Genomic DNA, 22,114 nt, shown 5'->3' on the forward strand with positions numbered 1-22,114 from the left:
AGAACTAGGGGGCATAATCTTAGAATAAGGGGCAGCCCATTTAAAACTGAGATGAGGAGAAATTTCTTCTCTCAGAGGGTTGTAAATCTGTGGAATTCGCTGCCTCAGAGAGCTGTGGAAGCTGGGACATTGAATAAATTTTAGACAGAGATAGACAGTTTCTTAACTGATAAGGGAATAAGAGATTATGGGGAGCAGGCTCGAGGGGCCGTATGGCCTACTCCTGCTCCTATTTCTTATGTTCTTATGTTCATAGTGGTTATGTTACTGGGCCAGTAATCCAGAGGCCTGGACAAATGATCCAGAGGCCAGAGTTCAAATCCCACCACGACAACTGGGGAATAAAATATTCAGTGAGTTAAAATCTGGAATGAAAAGCTATTATCAGTAATGGTGACCATGAAACTATCTGATTGTTATAATCCCCATCTGGTTCACTAATGCCCTACCCGGTCTGGCCTACATGTGACTCCAGACCCACAGCAATGTGATTGACTTTGAACTGCCCTCTGCGGTTCAGGAAGGCGACTTACCATCAGCTTCTCACGGGCAATTAGGGAGGGCCCATAAAGGGTGACCTTGGCAGTGATGCTCATATCACAAGAATTAATTCAAAAAAACATTTTTACAATTGCTGAAGTACAGAGAAAAGGAATAATCACTGGCCACAATGATCTAACAATACTTTGGAGGAAAGCTTGCCCTGTGCCCTGATTGGGGCAGTAAGTTTCTGGGGCCGGGACTTTGAGCGCCCGGAATTGCCCCACACAGGAAGTGGAACACAATCTCACGCACTGCACTTCCTTTGGGGGTGGGACCCGGAGCACTATTGGGGAACTGAAGGAAGCTCTATGTGGATGCTCCACACAGTGCTGACACACTTCAACGCCTCTCCCCTTGCTCTCTGCAAGGCCTCAGATGTGGTTGACCCTTAACTGCCCTCTGCAATCACATAGCAAGCCACTCAGTTGTAACAAACCGCTACGAAAAACAATAATAAGAATAAAACCGGACGGACCATCCGACATCGACCTTGACACTGGCTTCGGACACGATAACGGCCCACCCAGCCCAGCCCACCCGGCAAAGTCCTCCTCACCAATGTCTGGGGACTTGTGGTAAAATTGCGAGAGCTGTCCCACTGACCAGTCAAGCAACAGCCTGACACAATCATACCTTTCAACCAATGTCCCAGACTCCTCCATCACCATCCCATCGGCAGGACAGACCCACCCGAGGTGGTGGCTCAGTGTTATACAGTGCGGAGGGAGTGGCCCTGGGAGTCCTCAACATTGACTCCGGACCCCATGAGGTCTCATGGCTTCAGGTCAAACATGGACACAGAAACCTCCTGCTGATTCCCACCTACCGCCCTCCCTCAGCTGATGAATCAGTTCTCCTCCATGTTCAACACCACTTGGTAGAAGCACTGAGGGTAGCAAGGGCACAGAATGTACTCTGGGTGGGGGACTTCAATGTCCATCACCAGGAGTGGCTCGGTAGCACCACTACTGACCGAACTGGCCGAGTCCTGAAGGACATAGCTCCCAGACTGGGCCTGCGGCAGGTGGTGAGAGAACCAATACGAGAGAGCAACCTACTTGACCTTGTCCTCACCAATCTACCTGTCACAGATACATCTGTCCATGACAGCATTGGTAGCAGTAACCACCACACAGTCATTGTGGAGACAAAGTCCCGTCTTCACACTGAGGACACCCTCCATCGTGTTGTGTGGAACTACCACCGTACTCAATGGGATAGATTCAGAACAGATCTAGAAGATCAAATCTGGTCATCCCTGAGGGGCTGTGGGCCATCAGCAGCAGCAGAATTGTATTCCACCACAATCTGTAACCTCATGGCCCGACATATCCCTCACTCTACCATTACCATCAAGCCAGGAGACCAACCCTGGTTCAATGAGGAGTGTAGAAACAGCATGCCAGGAGCAGCACCAGGAATACTTGAAAATGAGGTGCCAACCTGGAGAATCTGCAACACAAGACTACATACATGCTGCACAGCGGAAGCAGCATGCTATAGACAGAGCTAAGCGATCCCACAATCAACGGATCAGATCAAAGCTCTGCAGTTCTGCCACATCCAGTCATGAATGTAACAACTGGAGGAGGAGTCTCCATGAATATCCCCATCCTCAACGATGGCGGAACCCAGCACGTGAGTGCAAAAGACAAGGCTGAAGCGTTTACAACCATCTTCAGCCAGAAGTGCCGAGTGGGTGATCCATATTGGCCTCCACCTGAGGTCCCCACCATCACAGAAGCCAGACTTCAGCCAAGTCGATTCACTCCACGTGATACCAAGAAACGGCTGAGCGCACTGGATACAGCAAAGGCTATAGGTCCCGACAGCATCCTGACTGTTGTGCTGAAGACTTGTGCTCCAGAACTAGCCGCGTCTCTCGTCAAGCTGTTCCAGTACAGCTACCACACTGGCATCTACCCGACAATGTGGGAAACTGCCCAGGTAAGTCCTGTCCACAAATGGAGGACAAATCCAATCTGGCCAATTACAGCCCGATCAGACGACTCTCAAGGCTTCTTCGGCAGCAACTCGCAAACCAGCGATCTCTACCACCTCGATAGACAAGTGCAGGAGGCACATGGGAACACCACCACCTCCACGTTCCCCTCCGAGTCACACACCATCCTGACTTGAAATATATCGGCCGTTCATTCATCGTCGCTGGATCACAATCCTGGAACTCCCTCCCGAACAGCACTGTGGGAGCACCTTCACCACACGGACTGCAGCGGTTCAAGAAGGCAGCTCACCACCACCTTCTCAAGGGGCAGTTAGCGATGGACAATAAATGTCGGGCTTGGCAGTGACGATCACATCCCATGAATACATTTTTTTAAAGATATTTGGAGCCTTTATATCCTTTAACCTGGAATGAACTATTTCCTCTCTTTTTATGTTGATAATTGTAGTAATGCTGTATGTTTTTATAAATCTAGTAATGGATACACTGAATGTATAATGGAATTGTTCTGTTTTTCTCTGTAATAGTGATTGCAGTGAAGGTAACATGATCAGTTCAATATACAAATATGACTGTAAATAAATGAACGATATAAATAATTACTAACATGGATTAAGGAATTGTGATTTGATATCAAAGTGCTGACATTGTTTCTCTTTCCAACAGGAAACACCAATCATATTTATTTTTTAGATGAGAGAGCTGAAATTCCATTAAAAGGACCAGACAATCCTGGGGATGGCCCTGTTGTCTGGGAATGGAAAGCACACTCAGGGCAAGTAATGCAGCGGCTGGTTACTTTTCACAAGAGGAGTTCGGGCCGGTGGGACGCACAATGGAATGATGAGACTGGAGATCAGGACTTGTACAGTAAAGCACGGCAGGATCCTGGTACCATCAATCTGAGAATTTACAATCTCACATTTAAACTTGCGGGATCGTTCATCTTAACTCAAACACAGCCGAGTAATAAAACCCTGAAACTGTACGAACTATTTGGGATCAAAGGTGAGTGGGACAAAGAGCAGAAAAAGGTCAACAAAACGATTCTCGGTAAATAATTTCACATGTAATGATGAGAGATTGCCAGGACCACGTGAGATTGATATCACCCAGTGCAGAGAGCAGCTCTCATTAAACAGGGGAAAGATTTTGTTCGTTGTTTCTCCTGAAATAGTCAACATGAGTAAAAATGTGTTGATAATTTCACCAGAAATAGCAAACGGAGGAATCTAGCCCACAGAGAGTATTATGGTCTGTACACTGACGTACTCCCTGTAAGATGTAGTGAACACTGTTACCACAACAATAGGTCACTGTAGTAATAGGCCTCAGCACTGTGGGACAGGTATACGATGGGCCAGTATCACTGCTCCTGATTGGTGCCCACTGAACCCGTTAGATGTGGCACTTAGTTCAGGTCACAGAGGATGTGGGGTGTCTGTGGAACTTGTGCTCTGCCAAAGAGTTAACGCCTTCAGGAAAGCGGGAAGGAACATGACAGAGAAAAATAGGTATATTGTGTCAATTCAATAATATTTAAAATCTTTAGTGTAAATAAATCAAAATCTTTAAATGGTGCCAACAAAAGATGTTGCTGAACAGCTTCACATCCTGGTTGATTGATGGGTGGAACATCTAAATGAGGCGAAGGTCACCGTCAAATGAACTTGACACAAAATATCATCCTATACTGAAATATCATCATGGACAAAATATGATCGTGACGGTACTGTCCCTGGACCATTACATAGGAATACATCGGATATCATCATCATAGGCGGTCCTCGAAACGCCAAAAAAAGGACGAGTTCACAGGTGTTTCAATGAAGGACCTAATATTCCCGATCCCGAACTCCATGTTGAAGGGTGGAAGATGTCTCTGCGTGGATTTTTTAACGTGGGGTGACCGTTGCACACCAGCCACCACACGGACTTGACAGAGCTAGGTCTTGGTCCAGTGGCAAGGATTACCCAAGACAACTGGAGACCTGCTCTGCTGCACGGGCCTAGTGCACACACATATCGCAGTGTGGGCTGGACCGTGCTGCCCCTGGGCCCCTGGCCCTGAACTCATGCCTCCCCTGGGCCCCGATCACCTCCCTCCACAGTCTCTCACAGCTCCTTCGCCCCGACCTCGCTGCTCCTGCTGTATCTGCCCACGCTCCAATCACTGACCTGGACCTTGATGACTTCACTCTTGGTTGCCGTCGCCCTCCTGCACCAGCTCACGCAGTACCTTGCCGTGGTATGCAGCCACGCTGCCCATGGCCATCGCTCACTGCTCCTTTTATGGCCCGACCTGCCGCTGATGTTCCCTCGCAGGTCGGGGTCTCCACACTGCCCATGGCCATCGCTCACTGCTCCTTTTATGGCCCCGAGGGGTCACTAAGGGGTTTCGGAAACATAGAATGAGCCATTGATCTCCAACCACTAAATTGATTGTTAATATCAAACATCCATCTGCCCCCTGTGTTTGTATGGTGGCTATATATCAGTTACAGATAGAGTATCCCTTCCACTTCTGCAACACCGCCCGACTCTTCCCCTACTCCAGCCTAACTGCCGCTAAAACTCTCATTCATGTATTTGTCACCTCCAGACTTGACTATTGCAATGTTTTCCTGGCCGGCATCACACCCTCTACCCTCTGTAAACTTCAGCTTGTTCAAAACTCTGATGTCCAAATTCTATCCAACACCAAGTTCCACTCATCCATCACCCTTGTTCTTGAGGACCTACATTGGTTCTGGATCCCACAATTAATCTAATTGAAGATTATCATCCCTGTGTTTAAATCCTTTCATGGCTTCACCCTTAGGTCACTGTAACCTCCACTAACCATGCAACCCATCCCTTCCATGCCCCATAACTGCATTCCTCTAACTCTCGCCTCTTGTAAATCCCCTCCTTCATCTCACCATCGGTGACCACGCCTTCAGCTATCAGATATACAGAACATAAACAGGCCATTCGGCCCAACCAGTCCAGTTTATGCTCCACTGGATCCTCCTCCCGTCTTACCTCATCGAAATCTATCAGCATAACCCTCCATTCCCTTCTCCCTCATAAGCTTATCCAGCCTCCCCTTAAACACATCGATACTATTCACTTCAACCCCTCCCTGTGGTAGTGAGTTCCACATTCTCACCACTCTCTGGGTAAAGAAGTTTCTTCTGAATTCCCTATTGGATTTTTTGGGTGACTATCTTATATTGGTGGCCTCTAGTTCTGCTCTTCCCCACAAGTGGAAACTCTCTCTCTGTATCTACTCGATCAACACCCTTCATCATTTTAAAGACCATTATCAGGTCACTCCTCAGCCTACTCTATTCAATAGACAAGAGAAAAGAAAATTGTTCCTGAGGTGTTGGCCCAAACTGCACCAGCACGAGTTGACCATGATAGAAAGTCCACCCATTTACACGTGTTAGTGGCACTCATGGTACATAGTGCGTGGTACATGGGGAATGCCACATGGGTCGGGCACCAGTGTGTTGGGTGCCAGCACCTAATGGATGCCACCATTGTATTGGCCTGGCATTGGAAATAAAGTCCCTGTTGAAGATTTGATTTTTACTTGTTATGTTGTAGGTGGGACTGAACGTCAGGGTGAACATTTTTAGAACAAGGGTCTCCTGAAGTTCCATTCCTCGTGGAGGCTCAATGATTGGAGCTCTGCTCAGGAGCATTCTGGGAGCACACTCATTTAAATAATGTCTGGGACTGTAATGACCTTTGAGGTGGGTTTTGTGAACAGGCTCCTAGTGCATGTGTTGGCTGGTCTTACTGCAGTGTGCTCGGCCCATAGAGAACTGAGTAGGACTGGAGCCCTCTCCATGTCTGATAATATGGTGCTACATTTCCAGCACACCCTCCTCTGGTGAGTTTCTTCACCTGACCATCCCCAAATACCATCCATACTGTGTAACCTTGACCTGACCCCGGATACTCCAGCAGGGTCAGGGGTAAAGTTCACCGACCCCACTCTGCCTCACTTACATTGGTGGAGCAGGACCGAGTGATTTCGGGCCCAATATTTTACTGATTAAAATGTACTGTGTGTAACCTGGCCTGACTCTTTAATGCAGCAAGTTACAAGTATTGATAATGGGCACATTCTACTGTCAGTTAGAACCTAACCATTGGATTGTACATGTCACGACGTACACTAAATCTTATTGATCTGTTTTTCACAGTTGAGAGAAGTCCACAGAGAGCTGTGGTGGGCAGTGACGTTACACTCAGCTGTACCATCTCCAAACTCTCAGATACAGTCAGTCTTCAATGGAAACCCAGAGATTCATCTCAGCAGGACAGGAGGAACACTGATCAGATCCGACTAAATAACACAGTCTATCTGATAGTCAGACACGTTGCAGTAGAGGATCAGGAGTTGTACACGTGTGAAGTGCAGGAAAATGGATCCAGTATTCTCACAGGAAAAGCACATTTCTCTGTGTACCCCGGTAAGTGCAGTTACCTCACAGTGGATATTAAAGAGTTACTAATATAAAACTGTTACATATAAAGTGGAACCATACATTACAACCATCAGCACCATGCCCACAGTCAGCATGTGGGGGCCTGGTGCACATATCAGCATTGAACACAAACTGGCCTCTCTCCCCTCAATGTCACTTCTCACCCAGTTCTGCTGCTATTGGAAGTGATTCCAGGCGCTGCATACTCTCAGCTTCAAATAAGCACTGAGCCGGGAGCAGGACTAAGGGAAGAGGGAAGGGCAGGGAATCAGTGGCCATGAACGGGAGAGGGAAGGATGGAAATGTTGGGAATGTAGAGGAGAGATGGTGGGCAGGGGGAAACGACAAAGGCTGGGAGTGGGGCTTTGGGGGAGGGAGAGAGGAAAAGCTGGGAGTGGGGCTTTGGAACAGAAGATAAGAATGTGTATTTGTGTGAAGTGTAGAAAAAATACTCTTATTAAAATAGCATCAAAACTATTGATGTGGATCTGGGTAAGCCCAGAACTACCTTACAGTAGATATTAAAGAGTTACTGAAATAACACTGTTCCACACAATGTCCAGGGAGCACAGAGACATCAGATGCTTTTACTGCAGACTGGGCTGTATTTTCTCTTTGGAACATTGGTGTAAATATAACATTGCAATACTCTGGGCAAATATCAACAACCAGATCTTGATGGATTGGATAATAAATAGCTAAAGGGTTAAAGGTGAACAGAAACATTCTCACACAGCTCATCAGTGACCATAACACCGAGACAATTATTTTCTAAATATGGTTCACTTTACTCACTGCACAGGCACAGAATTACAGTCCAGCCCTGACTGACTACTCAGTGCTCTCCCAATACACACACATAGGGGACAATACTGAGTGACTTTGGTTGAACATCATTGGTCGTACCAGAAGTGTACAAACAGTTATGGTGCTGTGTGATCGTTAGCATCTGATATCAATAGATTGGGAGTGGAGGGAGGGTGGGTGGTTATAATGTGGCCGGTTCTGTACAGGTAACTGAATGGGGAACCACTTCACCAGCTGTTGAGAGGCAAGTGGAGGAGAGTGACAAGGCTGCAGTCAATGTTGGTTTATCTTGTCTAGAATTGTTAAAGTAAATGAAGCAGTTCAACACCGGAAGGTAGAAAATCTGAATTGCAGCGTTTTTTTAATAAATGGTACCGGAGATAAAACAAAAACAGAAAATGCTTTCAGTAACAGCACCTTGAAGAAAGAAATAAAACAATGCTTCACTGAGGAAGAATGAAGTGGACATCGGTATTAGTGAGAAAGAGAGGTGACTGAAAGCTTGGTCAGAGATAGGTTTTCAGTGTGTGTGTAGACAAAGTAGGAGGTTTTAGTGTGGGAGAGAATGTGGATGGGTCATTTTGACTTTGTGCAATAGTAAGTTATCTTTGTGAGATGTAAAATGTGTTTCCAATTCACTACCAGCTGTTTTACACTATCACATAATAGAGCTCAACCTGGTGGACTACTGATCCACCTAGTGGACTACTGTGGTAATGTAACTACTCACGTATATACAATAAAAGCATCATGTGACAAGGTCACCTGACAAGTTCCAGTACAGCCATCTTGTGTATGTGTGTGTTTGTGATGTTGTAAGGAAGATATCACATTGGCGATGTAGGATGGGATTTCTGGATTCCCTAACTGATTTTTTTTTGGTGGCTGTTCCAGCCAACCAGCAGAGAGACTTTGAGAGGTTCTTTGATTTGCAACACAACTAAAAATCCAAGGTAAATTTCAAGCACACTGTTGACATTGCCAGAGTCCAGATGGCCACACCTATGGGAATAATAGGGTGCTTGGGTGAGTTCCAGCCTGACTGAGAGACTTTCAGAGCATACATGGAGTGGCTAGAAATGTTTTTCACCGCAAATAGTATCATCAAAGTCCCTGATGATGAAAACCGTAACTGGGTGGTGTTAGAAAGAAAACGGGCTATTTGCCTGACTTAATCAGGCCTGGAGGTGGATGAAACCCTGAAAAATGTGCTTGTTCCTGACAAGACAAAGGGCCCGCCACTGACGGAGATTGTTAGCACTACAGTCCTGAGCCCCTGGAAGTTGCTGAAAGTTAATGTTTTGGAATATGAAATCAATTCATTGACGAGAGTATCAGTGAGTACATTGTAGCTTTAAAAAAGCTTTCCATTCACTGTCATTTCGTAAACTTTCAGGACCAAGCATTGCGTGACCACATTGTCTGTGGGATGAAAAATAAAGCAATCAGAAGAAAGTTGTTGACAACCCCTAACTTGAATTTTTATTTAGCTTGCAAGACAGCTATGTCGATGGGTATGGCAGACCAATATTCCTGAGAATTTCACGCCATTTCCAGTCTTCAGACAACCGAGGTGAATCGGCTTCAGGCTAGAAGTAAAAAGCAGTTGGGCCCCAAGGCCTCCCCAACTGACCAAGGTAACAGTGCATTGAAGCCATGCTATCGGTGATTGGGACAACACATCGCTCAAAATTGTATGTATGTGAAGGCAGAGTGTTTCTTCTGCAAGAAAACTGGATATCTTGCGAAGGCATGCCGACTGAAGGGTAAACTATCAGTAGAAATCACCAGAGACTATGTAGCATTGAACAGAAGCAACAGGATGAGGAGGTTCTGAAGACACACGTCATCAGGAGCACAACGGTACCTAACAACGATTCATGAAGTATCGTCATCCAAGTAGACGTTGCAGGGACCAGGATACCCTTGGAAATCAACACTGGTGCATCCGTGAGCGTAGTACTGGAATTATTATATCTCGACAAGTTGAGTGATTTTTCACTGAAAAAGTCAAACATAGAACTGCGAGGCTACTCAGGAGAGCAAATTCCTGTGGTAGGATGTATCACCGTACCGGTAAAATACAAGGATCAGTTTCAGAGCTTACCTCTCTTATTCATGGCAGGAGACAAGCCTTAATAGGTAGAAATAGGTGGGGATCATTGAAGTTGGATTGGAGTGAGATTTTTTGAGTTGAAACGAGATTTGCATCGAAGGATGATGTCATCAAACAGTATCCAAAGGTGTCCGTGAAACAGGCAGTGCAATCCTAGGTTTCAAGGTGAGTGTCAGGGTACAGGAGAATGCTAGACCAGTTTACTGCAAGCCATATCCCATGCCATATGAACTCAAAGAGAAAGTTGATCAAGTGCTCAAAAGACTAGAAACTGAGAACATTATCTCTAAAGTAGACCTAAGTATTGGGCTATACCCATTGTTGTTGTACCTAAGTCAGATGGTAATGCTGATGCTATGTCCAGGTTGCCATCCCCATCACAAGTTACACCCAATGAGGAAGAAGTGTTCTATTTTTCATACATTGATCACTTGCCTGTCACAGCTGAAGAACTTGGTAGAGCAACTAAGCATGTCTCAGTTATGTCAAAGGTGTATGATTGTAAAGCAAATAGCTGGCCAAACCAGATATCAGAGGAAGATATTCATCCATACTTTGTCCAGAGGAATGAATTATCAGTCGATAAAGATTTATCATGTGGGTGCAAGAGTAGTTATCCCAAATAAGTTCAGGTCCAAGGTGTTAGGAGATCTTCATGACCAGCACCTAGGAATGTGCCTGACCAAGAGTTTTGCACGCAGTTACTTATGGTGGCCAGGTCTAGGTAAAGATACAGAGTGCATCATCAGTCAGTGTACAATATGTCAATCGGTAAGCACGATATCACCATCAGTACCATTACAGCCATGGAAATGGCCTCCCAGGGTGTGGCAAAAGTTACATGTAGATTTTGCTGAGCTAGAAGGACAACAATTGTTCATTGTGATTGATAATCATTCGAAATGGGTAGAAGTATTTCCGATGCAGAAAATAACAACAAATAAAACAATAGACAATTTGCAAATATTGTTTTCTTCATATGGTCTCCCAGAAGAAATTGTTTCTGATAATGGGCCGCAATTTTGTTGAGAAGAATTTTCACAGTTCATGAGCAGGAACAGTGTGAAACATACCAAGGTTCCACCTTACCACCCTGCTTCAAATGGTGCACCGAGTGCACAGTACAAATTGTAAAACCTGCCCTCAACAAGCAAATATTGGATCCAAATCCAAAGAAATGGCAGTTGTCATTGGATCACAAACTAGCAAATGTTCTGATTATGTATCGTAATACTCCTCATACAACTACTAGTGGAACACCAGCAGAATTGTTTCTCAAACGACAACCACGAATCAGGTTCTCGTTGTTGAAGCCAAACTTGGCACAGTTAGTAGAAGGGAAACAACTAAGACAGAAAGAGAATCATGATAGAGGTAAAATAAGAGAGAGAAGTGTGAAATTAAATCAGAAGGTGAGAGTGAAGAACCATCACCATAATTGGTTAAAATGGTTACCAGGAAGCCTAGTGAGGATATGCGACTCTCGAACATATTTGGACAAGATGTTTGATCATGGAAAGGTTAGGTTTGTTCACATTGATCATATTTTACCTACAGATGTGGAAGGAGTTGAAAGTTGGAATGATTCGATTATTTCTGATGAGACAGATAGCCTTATTACAAGTAGAGTACCAGTAGCAAATCCTACATCAGATGTACTAGAAACAAGTACAAGAGAAAGTCAGAATTTAAGTCTGAGTCTGAGTCAGGCAGACAGACAGTCTGAAGTTGTAGAGAGTCAAAATGTAGATCAAGGGTTGCCCTTGAAGAAAAACTCTCCTCAGGCTCAGCCTAGAATGAGTTTAAGTTCGACACCAAGTTTGGAAAGATCTGTTCGAGAGTGAAGGTATCCTCTTCGAAACAGAAAACAAGAGGTAAAGTTTGATTTGTAAAAATGGAAAAATATTTGTTATGTTGAACCATGCAAATTATGTATGGTGATTGTTTAGAAACATAGAAAATAGGTGCAGGAGTAGGCCATTCGGCCCTTCGAGCCTGCACCACCATTCAATATGATCATGGCTGATCATACAACTTCAGTACCCCATCCTGCTTTCTCTCCATACCCCTTGATCCCTTTAGTCGTAAGGGCCACACCTAACTCCCTTTTGAATATATCTAACGAACTGGCCTCAACAACTCTCTGCGGTAGAGAATTCCACAGGTTCACCACTCTCTGGGTGAAGAAGTTTCTCCTCATCTCGGTCCTAAATGGTTACCCCTTATCCTTAGACTGTGTCCCCTGGTTCTGGACTTCCCCAACATTGGGAACATTCTTCCTGCATCTAACCTGTCCAGTCCTGTCAAAATTTTATATGTTTCTATGAGATCCCCCTCATTCTTTTAAATTCCAGTGAATATAAGCCTAGTTGATCCGATAAGATTACTGCACAAGAGATTACTCGAGAAGATTAAGGGGCGTGGAATTTGGAGGAGGATAGAAAACTGGATTAAAAGGAAGGTGAATAAAAAAGTAGGGGTTAAAGGCAGTTTATTTTTATTTGTTCCCAATGATGTGGGCGTCGCTGGCAAGGCCGGCATTTATTGCCCATTCCTAATTGCCCTCAAAGGTGGTGGTGAGCTGCCTTCTTGAACCGCTGCAGTCCGTGTGGTGAAGGTGCTCCCACAGTGCTGTTGGGGAGGGAGTTCCAGGATTTTGACCCAGCGATGATGAAGGAACGGCCAATATATTCCCATGTCGGGATGGTGTGTGACTGGGAGGGGAACGTGGAAGTGGTGGTGTTCCCATGCGCCTGCTGCCCTTATCCTTCTGGGAAGTAGAGGTCGCGGGTTTGGGAGGTGATTTTGGAGAAGCCTTGGCGAGTTTCTGCAGTGCATCTTGTAGATGGTACACACTGCAGCCACGGTGCGCCGGTGGTGGAGGGAGTGAATGTTTAACGTGGTGTATGGGGTGCCAATCAAGTGGGTGCTTTGTCCTGGATGGTGTCGAGCTTCTTGAGTGTTGTTGGAGCTGCATTGTTATGATTACTTCTTCATTAAGAAGGGAGAAGTGTAATAGAGCTCCACTTAGTGGACTACTGTGGTAATGCAACTTCTCATGCAAATTCAATACAAGCATCATGTGACAAGGTCACATAACAAGTTCCTGTCGAGCCATCTTGTGCATGTGTGTGTCTGTGATGTGGTAAGGCAGATATCACATTCACTATCACCTCTTTTACACTATCGCACAAGGCCAAATTACCCCCATGTTTTTGAAAGAAAGTATCGTGATTGCCCCTTGGACAATAAGGAAAGGTTTTCCAATTTTTCAATCTTGTCAACTGCCAAGTTGTATTGCAAAAGCAATTAAAATGACTCTGGGTTAGTCTTGCTGAGAAAATGTGAAGGCTTTAGTGGAAATAGTGAAAGAAATATCAGGAGAAAGAAAGAAAGTAACAAAGAAAGAATAGAAAAGGCACAGGTATAAAGTCTGTGCAGAATGTTCAATACAGAAGGAGACAGATGCTCACTGTGAATGAACCACTCCACTGAATACAAACTGAGTATCGTGAGCAGGTTATTGGTGAGTAAGGGCTGCTTGATAGCTCTGTTGACGACACCTTCCATCACTTTGCTGAAGATTGAGAGTAGACTGAAGGGGCGGTAATTGGCTGGATTGGATTTGTCCTGCTTTTTGATTGTAGGACATACCTGGGCAGTTTTCCACATTGTCGGGTAGATCCCAGTGTTGTAGCTGTACTGGGACAGCTTGGCGAGAGGCGTGGCTAGTTATGATAATCAAAACACAAAATAGTTTTATATAATTTTTGCCAATAATTATTCTGGCTTTTCTCTCTACCTTAGAAACTGTAAAATTCTAACACGTTGTTCTCTGTCTCTCTATCACAGATTTATATCAAGAGAGTTACACACTTTATCGGTCAGGCACAGATCGCAGTGAACTCGACCTGATTTGCCGTTCTGTTGCCTCTACTTACAATGCTGCTGCATGGACCTGGAGCTCACATCATCTTCCAAATCAGGAGAAAAAAATAGCAACTGCTTCGAAATCTCAGCCTATCGATGTGAACAGGACCGACTTTGGGAGTCGACTGGTGCCCACAGTGGGACATTTTAATGGCAGGACCTTCAGTGTGAGGATTGTCCCTGTACTGTTTGACGATGCAGGAGTTTACACATGTTCTCTGGGATCACGTAAATTTGTGACCATTAAACTAATCACAGTTAAAGGTAGGACACAGAATGTTGCTGGTGTTTTCAATGATAAAGTCATTGTGTAAAAGCTGAATGATTTTCCTGTTTCCACAGTCACAGCTGAACCATCTGATGCAGAGACTGAGGGAGACACCGTTACCCCGACCTGCTCTGTGTCTGATGTCACTGAACCAATGAGACTGGTTTGGATCAATAGTGACGGCAGAACTGTTGGAGAGAAAACATTGAATGGACGGAATGGGGAAGAGAAATCATTGCGACTGATTATTCAGAAAGCTGACAGAGGCAGAGGGAACTGGATATGTGCTGTGTTTTATCAAAACCGGCCCCAGGTTTTAGTCCCGTACTATCTGGAGCCCAGTGGTAAGTGACTCAGGGTTTGCTCTTTAATCTTATAATCTCCACAGGAAATTCTTAGCACTTATTGTTCTTGTTGCCTGGAGTAACCCCTCCTTTATATCCTGTGTGTGAAGCTGTACAGTGATTCAGAGCCTCAGGAAATCTACCCTGAGATAACTCAGCACAGCCTGGGATCGAGCGAGGAACTTTCCTGGTCTGTGTGCCTCAACTACGCTCTTGGTAAACTCACTGAGACAGGACAAGCATTTAAGTTTGACAATCCAGTAGTACAGAAGTCATTTCTGTTGGTTTTCTGACACAGAATCAATCAGAATGCTCCGAAAAATCAGAGCAAATAATTCCCAGCTGCAAATATTGCAATTGGAAGTCTCCCCAAAGCCCATCTTGGAGAGCATGTCCATCAGGTACGTGTGCGATATCCTGTCAAAGGTCTTCTCCTGGTCCAAGCTGATTAAACAGGTGTCCACCCTCCTGTCCCGCACGTAGGCGATCGTATCCCTGAGTAGCGCGAGGCTATCAGAGATCTTCCTGCCGGGGACAGTGCAGGTCTGGTCCGGGTGGATCACCAGCTCCAGAGCAGACTTGACCCTGTTTGCGATGACCTTTGACAGGATCTTGTAGTCCACATTGAGCAGCGAGATGGGCCGCCAGTTTTTGATTTCCTCCCTCTCCTCCTTCTGCTTGTAGATGAGGGTGATGATGCCTTTCCTCATTGATTCTGACATACTGCCGGCCAGAAGCATACCCCCGTACACTTCCAGCAGGTCTGGGCCCATCCAGTCCCACAGAGCCCAATACAACTCGCCCGGTAAGCCGTCGCTTCCGGGAGTTTTACTCGTCGCGAGGGACCGGACGGCCTTTGTCAGCTTGTCCAGAGTTAGCGGGTGGTCCAGACTCTCCCGCTCGCTGTCGTCTAAGATCTCTGAGATAGACGACAGGAAAGACTGAGAGGCCGCGCGGTCTGTGGGCTTGACGTCGTACAGCCCGGCATAGAAGGATTTGCTGATTCTCAGCATGTCGGGCTGCGAAGACGTCACAGAGCCGTCTTCTTCCTTTAGGCTGGTGATCACAGAGCTCCCCCTGTGTACCTTTTGGAAGAAGAAACGCGAACACGTCTCATCCTGCTCGACGGAGCGGACTCTGGAGCGGAAGATGATTTTGGAGGACTCTGAGGCAAAGAGCGAGGCTTGCTGGCCCTTCACCTCTTGGAGTTCCTCCGCGACATCGACCCCCATCGTCTGCAATAGGAGCAGGTTTTGTATACTCTTCTGGAGTTGGGACAATTCCCTCTGTCTCCCTCTCGCCTCCTGAACACCTTTGAGGATGAAGAACCTCTTGATGTTTGTCTTGATTGTTTCCCACCAGTGCATCGGGGAATCGCAGAGGGGTTTTACAGTTCTCCAACTTTTGTAATCCCTCTTGAGTTCCTCAATGTTTTCCGGGGTCAACAGTTTCATGTTGAGCTTCCATATCCCCCTGTCAACTTTCTGGTCTTCCTGTGGGAGGCAGTCAGCCAGTAGGAGGCAGTGGTCAGAGAAGAACACCGGCGTGACGTATGTGGATCGACCTTGAGCGTGTGGGACACAAACAGGAAGTCTATTCTGGAATGGACGGACCCGTCTGGTCTCGACCAGGTGTATCTGCGCGGTGCTCCGTCTGCAGGGTTGCTGAAGATGTCGCACAGCTTGGCATCTTTTACCGCGTCCATCAGGAGTCTGGACGTGGCGTCCAGTTTGCTGTCGGCTCTGCTGGATCGTCCAGCCACATCGATGGTACAGTTGGAGTCACTGCCCAGAACGACTGGTCTGGATGTCGCCAGCAGCAGTGGGAGCTGCTGGAGGAGGGCCAGTCGCTGGCTTCTGAGAGGTGAGGCATACACGTTAATTAGCCTTAGAGGAACATTTTTATACAATACATCTGCTACGAGCAGGCGGCCGCCCACCACCTCCTTAACTTCGGTGATGGTGAAGTGACCTCCCCGCAGCAGAATGCCCAGGCCGGAGGCCCGGCAATCGTTGCCTCCTGACCAGACGGATGGTCCATTGCGACCACTGCCGGTAACTGCTGAAGTGCGGCAGGCCACACTCCGGCAAGAACAGCAGGTCTGCCTTGACCTTGGCGAGGTACCCCAAGGTGGAAACACATCGCGTAGATGACTTAATGCTACGCACGTTAATGGATGCTATCTTTAAACCCATTTTTAAATTGGTGATTACAATCCAAACATTACATTTCAAACACGCAGTCCTTTGGCCCTGTGGCCTGTTCCCGTATACATAGGTTAACTTTAAACTTTTCTACTGCACCTTGGCTGAGATATGGGTTGTCCTCTGCCTTGGGGATGGGTTGACCAGGGGACACCAGCAGTATGGACGGGGGACCTCCATGTTAACTGGGCTGCCCTTGCCTGGTGTTGGTTGTTCCTTGTGTGCATCCCCTGTGGTGTCGTCGCTCCCAGAGATCCGGAGCGGGGGTGTATCTGTCTCTTCATCGCTCCCAGAGATCCGGAGCGGGGGTGTATCTGTCACTTCGTCGCTCCCAGAGATCCGGAGCGGGGGGCATCTGTCACTTCGTCGCTCCCAGAGATCCGGAGCGGGGGGGCATCTGTCACTTCGTCGCTCCCAGAGATCCGGAGCGGGGGGGCATCTGTCACTTCATCGCTCCCAGAGATCCGGAGCGGGGGTGTATCTGTCTCTTCATCGCTCCCAGAGATCCGGAGCGGGGGGTATTGGTGACATCACTGCTCCCAGGGTCCCGGAGCTGGACTGCGCTGGTCACATTGGTGTTTTGCCCCTTCTGCTGGTGGTAGTGGGGGCTTTTGCCTCGCCCTTCGTCATCGGGTGAGCTGCAGTCACTGCTGTCCGTCGTGGACAGTAGCTGTCTTTTGCCTCTCGTTTCTGCAGGAGGCCTCTTTTCCCTTGACTTGTGGGCTGCCTTCTTCTTCATCTTGATGAGCTGCCATTCCTGTTTTCCTTCTGCTCCTGCTCCCTCCTCTTCCATGGACTCGGTGTCTCGGGGGGAGTTTCACTGCTGGGTGTTAGTGTCTGGCGGCTTGCTGTGGCAGACTGCCCTTCCTCCTCTCGGTCAGTGTCGACTAGGGCAGTGGTTTGTTCGCACGGTGTGTTGGGAGGGAGGGCGGTGTCGGTCTCCTCTGGGGCGTTGTGTTCCTCAGCTTTCTCCTCACGGGTCACCATGTTCTTTGCCGCCTGCGCAGAGCTGACATTGTGCTTGGGGCAGGCCTTGCACAGATCTCCAGCCTGACCACAAAGGTTGCAGCACTTGGTCTCCTTACAGTCCTTTGTCTGGTGGCCTTCCTTCTTGCAGTTGCAGCAGATGACAGTTGTGCAGCTTGCCACCACGTGGCCTGCCTTCCCGCAGGTCCGGCACACGTTGGGTTGTCCGGCGTACACCATGTAGCCCCGACTTCCTCCGATGGTGAAGCTGGAGGGAGGGTGCAGGATGGTTCCGCTGGCGTCCACTTTCATGGTGACCTGGATCTGGTGCTTGCTGGTCCAAATCCCGTGGAGGTCTTTCAGGTCGATGCTGTTTCCTGCCCCATCGACACACCTGGCGAGGAATGTCAGCACATCAATGACCGGGATGTGGGGGTTGTACATCTGCACTGTGATAGTGCGTCTTCTCTGCGACGGGAGGATGAACAGTGGTTCCCAAGTCAGCATTGACCGCAGTGGTTCACTCACCTCCTTCAATCCCCTCAGGAACTTCAGGCATAGGGTGATGTTTCTGAAGGACACATCAAAGTAACCTCTCTTCGGGATGTCCTGCAAGGTGAAGACATCAGCGACTTTCATGCCACAGGTTCCAAGCAGGACTTTCTTCACGAAGAGGTCCCGGTGCATCGTTGTCTGTCCTTCCACTTTCTTCACCCTCACTCGGATGGTGTTTCGGACGCCCTGGTTCACCGCTCGGTTGGCCACCATCCATTTGCAGATTCCTCCTTTCAGCTTGTGTTTTGGCCGAAGCCTCCAATCTTTCGTGGTGCCAGTCCGGCACCTTGGCTGACCGTTGGTCGTTCGACGTGCAGATTTCTACAATTGGTGCTTGTCCCGAGCAAAAAGACCAGACCCAGCCAAACTGGAAAGATGAGTTTCTGTAATTAGTCAATTAGCACATGAATGGCCAATCCACAGAGAGTGCCACTGAGCAGCAACACTTCAAAGCACTCAGCTCCCAAAAGGGACTGCCTATGATGATGATCCCTCCTTTTTTTTAAATTTCAAAATATACTTTATTGATATAAAAAGTGGCACAATACATTGGAGGCAGTTCAGTACATTTGGATGCAGTCAGTAATTCCATACAATACATTTGGATGCTGACGGCAGTTCCGTTCAATACATTTGCTTGCTTTACATTTCGAGGTACATTTCAGTACAATCCAGGATACATTGTAATACAGTCATCAAATTACTTTACTAGTGACACTATACGGTACACGGAATGGGTGAGGGTACAGTTACATTTCCTTGCAACATACATTACTAAACAGAACTTGCATTATACATGGCACAACACAGGTGTTTTCAGATCATGGTGCTCTATGTATACAACAAGTTTACAAGTACAGGCCGAGGGGAGTTTTATACTGATTCCAGCCCCTGGGTTTACCGTGATGGAAGGACTTTAAACTGTGGCCCTTCCCCACCGTGCCTTTGCGGCGACTGCACCAATTGTTAGTGTGACCCTCAGCACGTACTCCTGGATCTTGGATTGTGCCAGTCTGCAACACACAGACGTGGACATCTCCTTGCTCTGGAAGACCAGCAAGTTTCGGGAAGACCAAAGTGCGTCTTTCACTGAGTTGATGGCCCTCCAGCAGCTGATGATGTCTGTCTCGGTGTGTGTCCCTGGGAACAGCCCGTAGAGCACAGAGTCCTGTGTTACGGAGCTGCTTAGATGAACCTCGACAGCAACCACTGCATCTCCATCCAGACCTGCCTTGCAAAGGGGCAATCCCAAAGGAGATGGAGGATTGTCTCATCCGCACCACAGCCAACTCTGGGGCAGAGGGCCGTGTCTCTGAAACCCCGGCTGTGCCTGAAGGGTCTGATGGGTAGGGCCCTCCTCACCCTGGTGCTTGGTGTCTAGTCTTGGTGCTTGTGTGAAAGCTCTGGCGATGAGACGTTCTGCCAGACGAGTTCGACAGTCTGCTCGGGCTTGTGCATTGTGAGATCAAAAGCAAGAAACTCAAGGCTGCAAATCCACTGGCCCTCCTTATAATGTATGTAAATGAGCTAATTTGGGAACTCCACAGGCAGATTGTGGGAAGGGACATTCCCGGGGATTAACGTTGGTATGAAAAGTAAACAACTTCTTCCCCATTTCACTGTCAGAAACATTTACACTGGGAGTGTGGAATTGCTGAGTTTACTCTCAGTCAGTGAGCACTGGTTGGGAGGTCCCCCTCAGGTACAAATCTCTTCACCTGTGCAGCCTTCTGTTAGCAGATATAGAAGAGACATTTTCTGGTATTGTGAGCAGAGACAGTGCCACCCTAGACCGAGCCTAACTTCCACCGTTTGTGAGTCTGTGAACACGCAGTGTGCAGATATCTTGTGTTGGCAGTGTGCTCGGGTGTCCAGTGTTTCTGTGTATTTGGAAAGTGGGTGAACAGTTGTCAGAGAGCTGTACATTTTCCCACCTTGATGCCCCATTAAACTTGCAGTGAAGTGCTGACAGCCTGTGTTGGAAGGTCAGATTGTAAAAGGAGGCAAAGTGTAAGCACAGTTACCATAGCAACCCTTGGGCGATTAGTGAATGTCTTCCTCCTCGGATCACGAAGCAGTGTGTAAGATGGGGGAGAGGAGGGAGCAGAGGAGCCACAGGCTGCCTAGATTTTGGTCAAAACGTTCCATTAACTCATTGCACTACAACAATAACACAACAACTTGTATTTATAGAGCGCCTTTAACGTAGTGAAACATCCCAAGGTGCTTCATAGGAATATTATGAGACAAATATTTGACACCGAGCTGCATAAGTAGAAATCACGGCAGGTGACCAGAAGCTTGGTCAGAGGTATGTTTTAAAAAGTGTTTTGAAGGAGGAAAGAGAGCTCGAGAGGCGGGGAGGTTTAGGCAGGGAGTTCCAGAGCTTGGGGTCTAGACAACAGAAGGCATGGCCACCAATGGTGGAGCGATTCTAATCAGGGCTGTTCAAGAGGGCAGAAATAGAGGAGCGCAGACATCTCGGGGGATGGGGGGGCGGGGGGTGAGGGGCTGGAGGAGATTACAGAGATAGGGAGGGGCGAGGCCATGGAGGGATTTGAAAACAAGGATGACAATTTTGAAATCGAGGTGTTGCTTAACTGGGAGCCAATGTAGGTCAGCGAGCACAGAGGGTGATGGGTGAGTGGGACTTGGTGCGAGTTAGGACAGGGACAGTCGAGTTTAGGATCATCTCTAGTTTACGTAGGGTAGAATGTGAGAGGCCAGCCAAGAGTGCTTTGGAATAGTGAAGTGTCGAGGTAACAAAGGCAATGATGAGGGTTTCAGCAGTGGTTATCATGGCCAACAGTGGAGGCTGTGGGAAGGGAGGTCTGAAGAGGTGGTACAGTATGTGGTGGAGGAGGAGAGTTTGCAGGGGTCCAGCATGAACCTGGAGTGTTGGGGATATTTGGTCACAGGGCGATGCCATGAAAAGGTCCAGAATGTGCTGCCCACCATCTGGAGGGTAAGAAAGCCCACCTAAAGTTCTGGAGTTTTTCTCTGCCCTGGTACATAGACAGACTAGATACCTGTGGAAAAGCAAAAACGTAGATGAGGTTGAAAAAGGCAGCTGGTTGTTTCCGAATATAATGTTCCTTCCTTTTCCTAATCTACATGCTGCGCCTCAGTGACATCATGCACGGGGTCACTGCCCGTGTATTGAGGATATTGTGTATGGAGAAAGAGTCAGACTGAACACTGTGAGCTCAAAGTAAAGTTTGACCTTAGTCTTTCATTGCAGGTCTCCAGAGTGCCTCTCCAACCTGTGAAGCCTCCTTAAATACCTGTGCTCCCAAGGGATTGTGGGATCACTTAGGACTCCAGAGGATGAGCCCTCTGGTGGCTGTACAGAGTAAATACAAGTCCACATATAGAACAACACTCCCCCCCGCAAAGTCAATAGTGTAACTATTTACAATGTGAGTCGATCTGGGGCCTTTCTTGCCCTGGTTGATCATCTCGGTGTGAAAGCTGGTGTTGCTGAATCATTTGTTGGGCCCTCGCTGGGCTGCTGTGCAGCTGGCCTTGCTGGGCTGCTGTGGATGATGGGTTCTGCTTCGTGGTCAGCCGTGGTGCTGGTTGCCACTGGTGTGTATGTTGGAGGATCAAAAAAGGTAGGGTCCAAGGTGGGTTGCTCAGGGTAGCCCGTGAATCTGAGTTTGATTTGGTCCAAGTGTTTCCGGTGAATGAGTCCATTTGAAAGTTTGACCCGAAACACCCTGATCCCCTCTTTGGCCACGACAGTGCCAGGAAGCCACTTGGGACCTTGTCCATAATTTAATACAAATACAGCATCGTTGATTTCAATCTCGCCTGACACATTTGCGCTATCATGGTATGCACTTTGTTGAAGCCGCCTGCTCTCTACCTGTTCATGTAGATCAGGGTGAACTAACGAGAGCCTTGTCTTAAGTGCTCTTTTCATGAGCAT

At 47.4% G+C, this 22,114-nt stretch overlaps 1 protein-coding gene across 2 annotated transcripts in view; it reads left to right on the top strand.

Annotated features, from left to right (window-relative positions):
- LOC139274013 (uncharacterized) overlaps window positions 1-22,114 on the top strand; it is a 54,145-nt gene that overhangs the window by 16,320 nt on the left and 15,711 nt on the right. The window contains exons 2-5 of one of the 2 annotated variants that reach the window (XM_070891102.1): window positions 3,176-3,517; window positions 6,709-6,978; window positions 13,769-14,110; window positions 14,189-14,458. In XM_070891102.1, the coding sequence (XP_070747203.1) occupies window positions 3,176-3,517; window positions 6,709-6,978; window positions 13,769-14,110; window positions 14,189-14,458 (1,224 nt within the window). The remainder of the gene's footprint in view (window positions 1-3,175; window positions 3,518-6,708; window positions 6,979-13,768; window positions 14,111-14,188; window positions 14,459-22,114) is intronic. The other variant, XM_070891159.1, reaches the window with a different exon arrangement.

The sequence above is a fragment of the Pristiophorus japonicus genome, chromosome 1 (genome assembly GCF_044704955.1).
Source record: "Pristiophorus japonicus isolate sPriJap1 chromosome 1, sPriJap1.hap1, whole genome shotgun sequence".
In the NCBI taxonomy this organism is placed as follows: Eukaryota; Metazoa; Chordata; class Chondrichthyes; family Pristiophoridae; genus Pristiophorus; species Pristiophorus japonicus.